General features: G+C 48.7%; 1 protein-coding gene across 1 annotated transcript; it reads left to right on the top strand.

Annotated features, from left to right (window-relative positions):
- The first annotated feature begins 2,639 nt into the window (after positions 1 to 2,639).
- LOC125532443 lies at positions 2,640 to 4,462 on the top strand. The gene is made up of 2 exons (XM_048696501.1): positions 2,640 to 3,682; positions 3,807 to 4,462. Exon 2 carries the CDS (start codon positions 3,813 to 3,815, stop codon positions 4,242 to 4,244), a length of 432 nt encoding a protein of 143 aa, XP_048552458.1. The 5' UTR covers positions 2,640 to 3,682; positions 3,807 to 3,812; the 3' UTR covers positions 4,245 to 4,462.
- Positions 4,463 to 5,168: the final 706 nt, after the last annotated feature.

Below are 5,168 nucleotides of genomic sequence, written 5' to 3'. Positions count from 1 at the left end.
CAATGTTATAAAGATATTACGGATGAACACAGCCAAAAGACAAAAAGGAAGAAGAAGAAGAAAAAAGATTCAGTTACAGTGATCAATTCCTTGTAGCTGCAGCACGAACCACCACCTAGACAACACCTGAAAGTCCAAACTCTCAAAAAACGACACCTTCAAGAAGGAAACAGTGCACAAGCACCGTCATCGCCCGATACTAGATCTTAGGTTTTCACCCAACAGAAGATCCGCGCTCTCAAAACAATGCCTTCAACGAGGTCACTGCCAGGCACAACCAATTAAGGCCGGACCTTGGATTTTCACCACGAAAGCTAAGACTTTGTAGTCTCCCTATGTTGCCGCCCCTCCTTGCCGATGCCGCTGCTACGAGTCATGAATCACCAAGCAAAGTCCTTATTGCCATGAATAGTCGATCCGCCAATACAAGATCTCAGACCTCAGCCATCATGACGTTCTTCGCCACTGCCTTCATCGTGAAAATCAAAATACCGACATGTTTCATAATGTCAATAGACAACGAAGAAACGAGTTTGTTATCTCAACTTAATGGTAATCAGGGCTAAAAAGTCCCCAGTCCGGACGTCAACCTGATTCCTTGCTTTCACCGAGGGCTTTCACAGTGTCCTTGTCTCCGGCCAAGTCCTGGCTCCGCTTGGGCGGGGACGCCATGACAAGCTGCGTTGCCCCGACGAGTCCGAGCCTTGCAGCTTGGCGCATGCGTACGTGAAACATAATGCCTACAATTGCATAAAAAAACTTGTAATACAGTGGAACTTGGAGTGAAAAATAAAAGCAACGCTATTCCGGCACGGGTTCTAGAAAAAAAATACATTCTAGGAGTAGTTCGTAGTTCATTGTGGTGGCGGTTAGCTAAACTCAAATTTATTTTTCTTGGAAACTCATGGGAATGTGTTCTTATTTATTGATAGGCTTTTGGTTTACACGACCAATCGCAGCGAGTGCTTGTCAAAAAGCTTTTGTAACTAATCGTGTTGGGGATTTTGGTCTATTATTAGGAATTTTAGGTTTTTTTTGGATAACAGGTAGTTTAGAGTTTAGGGATTTGTTCAAAATAGCTAATAACTGGATTCCTAATAATGGAATTAACTCTTTACTTACTACTTTGTGTGCTTTTTTATTATTCCTTGGTGCAGTTGCGAAATCCGCACAATTCCCTCTTCACGTATGGTTACCCGATGGATTTTGGTCTATTAGAGGAGTAGTTGTCCATGGAGATACACTGGCAGGTAAAGATTTGTACTAGATTCTTGTTGCAAAAAAAGAGAGATTTTGTAGATTCTTTACGTAAGAATTGGATTCCGACAAAATAATTCTTTACGTGCTTGTAGAAGGGGGGCGGCGCGTGCTTGCATTGCATGCATGCACGTGGCCGCGGATCGTATGCAGAAGAATTTAGCAGAAGAGAAGGAAAGATGCGTGGACGTCTGAGCCCAGATTTGGAACCCTTGCAAATTTTCTCTTTAGCTCGCGTCAGTAGTGCCGATGGAGGTCAGGTTTCGTCGTGACAGCACACGATACTCCTACTAGGAGTAGGTTCTATCCCTTACGCGTACATACGCTCACGAGTGACCAGAGCGTAGTGTGGCACGTATACACGGCCGTATGAACGTGCGTGCTGTCACTTGGACGTGTGGTTGGTTTCGAATCAACTGCCATTTTAAGTGTACCAGGACTATTAAGTGGGGTTCAACGGTCGGGCCAGCTGCGGGGCCTACAAAACACGTTTAGTGTTTGGTACTAGTTGGAATAAAAATCAAAATGATGTTTTCAAATATAGATTGCGTCATACTCCCTTACTCCATTCCTAAATATCAGATCTTTTAGAATTTCAATACGGACTACATACAAAGCAAAATGAGTAAACCTACACTCTAAACTATGTTTATATATATATAATATTCACATATGCAATCAATATTCAAAATCTCTAAATGGACATATATTTAGAAACAGAGGGAGGGGGTATTAGCGTAGGCCAATGCTGATTCGTAGAGAAGTCAATTATGAAAGAAACAAGCATGAGGGTGGACATTAAAACACACTTTCAGAATACACATGGCCAAGAAAGACGAGAGGCAGATGATGTTTGCCGGTTACCTCCGGGTGCACCTACTTATTGTTGAAAATATCAGCACCGTTTCGTAGACTAATTCATGAGTATACAGAAAGACATCAATCACGGTATGCAACTCATATTGATGATACCTAAGTATGCGACCACGTACAGCATATAAAATTGATACATCTATGAACACATCATATACGGCTAGCACAAGAATGAGTAAATGAGGGATGAACAAATCATATCCTCTGGTTGGCCAGGCCAACACAGCGACGACAACAACAACCTCGACGTTGTCTGATGCCCTCAGCTTGCACTTAGCTAGCCCGGCATAAACTTGAAGAAGATTTGCCACGAGATGCAAGGAGGGAACCCTTTTAGCTACTTGTCACTTCACTTCACCTCGCTGCAAGGAGTTGATTATTACTCCGAATGCAGTGGACCTCCATCTGCTTGGAAAACTACAGGGAACTATACTTCACTCCATTCCATTAGGACTTCATGATAAATGAGAAGCGCTCCGGTACACCTCCCACAAACCGTATAAGCGCAGTCAGGTCATTTCCACAAAACGTGTACCCACCCCGTAAGGTAGGCGAGCAGTAGCGCCTGGCTCCTCCAACTTCTACTTCTCCTAGGAGGCGTTGGTGCTCGAGACCGCAGTCGCGGCTCCTCGAGTTGGAGGCGTATGCTGCTCTCTTCGCAAGGTAGACGGCGGTGCATGCCGGATCTATCCGGTCCGGCTGCGTGTCATGCAAATCCGTGTCAGAGCCACTGCAGCCCGCGGACTCTGCCAATAGCCTCCTCCGCTACGTCATCCATCATTCCTTGACTTCAGCGGAGGTGGATGCCCGTCATCGCTGCAACAATTATGCCAAGGAATTGTGGCTCCACGTCTAGGAGCCTTAGCGACTCACACGGTACAGGGCGTCCAGCGCGGCGAAAGCGCATCACCGACCTCTTCTCCTACACCCATGGCGACGATGCCCATCCGGTCACCGGCGCCTACGCCAAGTAGTACTTCCGCCGCTCCGGAGACCCCAAGGGGAAGGGACCGACGAGTAAGCAGTGAAGTTCAGCGCCCCATTTAATCTATGCCAGCAATCGTTCGATGGACTTGCTATGTGCGATCTTTTGTGAACTGGCTATGCTATGCCCGGTTGTAACTAAGCTTGCCGTGCTCTGTTTAATTTATCTGCGTACTGTTTTGATCATGTTGAATGAGGTGGCAAAATTTGGAGGTTTGGGTGCTGCCCGCCCGTTGGTCTCTCTATTCGTAGCACACATGCGTGGCCGGTCATCAACTGCAAGGAAAGAGGGGGAGGACACGCAAGGGATCATATCATATCGTAGTTGCAGGCAAAGCAGTAGCACCGTATCTCTTGGCATCATCACGCTGTGCGGAGCAGTGAAGGCTCACTTGTACTATACCTGCCCACCAAGCGTCTACAAAACAAGGCCAATCCCTCCGACTGTAGATTACAACAGTTCTTGCCAAGCCAACCCAGTCCCTTCCACCAAGCTCTGCGCTTTTCGTCTTCCTCGCAGACCACTCTGTTCGCAGGCCGGGGGCGTGGGCAGCATCGACAAGTGCAGGTGCGTGCATCGACAAGCTAGCCAGCCGTGTAAGTTGTGTTGTGCCGTAGATGCAAATGCTCATCTTCTTCCGTCCACCCGTCATCCCTGACGACCCCATGGGTTTGCTTCTTGGCGCACGCAGGTTCTGATGGCGGCGTTTAACGAGGCAGTCTCCGGAGAGCCCTTCAGCCTCACCGCGATGCAGGCCGCGCTCTTCGTCCTCACTTCAGCTGTCATGCCGCCCCCACAGACGTCGCTTGGCCCAGAGAGCCGCTGCGTCCCGGGCTACTGGTTTTACGACACCATTGGCAACCTCCAGCCATTTGTGGCGTTCACGCTGTTTGTGTTTGCCTTTGTCACCTACAAGCTCAAGAGGCAGCTCGCCACCATCGCCGGAGACGGACCGGCGCCACCGCCAACGAGGAGGCAACGCGCGTACGCGTTGCTGGCCCTCCTCTCCTTGGCAGCAACAGTGATGGGGACCGTCATGGCTGTCAGTACCTCCCAGCCCTGTTGGATCCTTGCTAGGCTTGATTTGGGTGGGAAAAATAATCCAACCAGCGGCCCAATCCAGAAATAAGAGACGGATGGATGCCACAGCCTCCTCAGCGATCGCGATTCTCGACCGTTGGATCGGGCCGCTTGATGCGTTTTTGGCCGTCCAATCGAGATCTGGAGAAGCCTGGGCCGTTGGATCTGAGATTGACACTGCTGGAATGAATAGTAATGACAGCAAAATGTAAATACCATGCCCCCACCGGGGTATTTTGGTCATTTTGCGTATTGGGGGTATAAAAGGGGGCGCTCTGTCCAGAGACCTAGCCGGCTCCTTATTGGTTTTCGGGATTTCAGGTTGTTTAACCAAGCCTTACTTGCGCGGCAAGCTTGGCGTCTCCTGACAATCCCGGACAGTCTTTGTGCACGTGTCCTACGTGCCAAATACTACCCTAATGGTAGGCTTGAGGACACTGTTTTTGCTGGTAACCCGTCATCATCATGGCAAGGAGTAGCTCATGGTCAGGCGTGGGCGCCGCGGGTCAACATATGGAGGATTGGAAATGGCACCCAAGTGCGAATATGGAGAGATAGATGGATCCCTCGAAAACCCTCCTTCCAAATAATCTCTGCCAAGGGGCGTTGCAGGTTGAAGTGGGTGTCCGAACTCTTGGATATCAATGGCAACTGGGACGTTGCTGCAGTCTGTCAATGGTTTCCGCTTGATGCTGATGTAATCTTGAAGATCAAGAATTCCGTGCGCAACGAGGATGATTTTATTGCTTGGGCTGGAGAGAAGACGGGCATCTTCTCGGTTCGTAGCGCATATAGGATTGCCTTTGAAGAAATGAACCAGCCGAATCAATCTTGTTCCAGTAACTCTCCTGATGGAGAACGAAGAGCTTGGTCAGCTATTTGGTCTTGTAATGCTCCACCAAAGACCCGCATTTTTGCTTGGCGTGCTGCAAACAACTCACTTCCGACTTGGGATCTGAAGCATGCTAGGAAG

This window comes from Triticum urartu, unplaced genomic scaffold (genome assembly GCF_003073215.2).
Source record: "Triticum urartu cultivar G1812 unplaced genomic scaffold, Tu2.1 TuUngrouped_contig_9941, whole genome shotgun sequence".
In the NCBI taxonomy this organism is placed as follows: Eukaryota; Viridiplantae; Streptophyta; class Magnoliopsida; order Poales; family Poaceae; genus Triticum; species Triticum urartu.
This window is presented reverse-complemented; position numbering and strand designations above follow the sequence as displayed.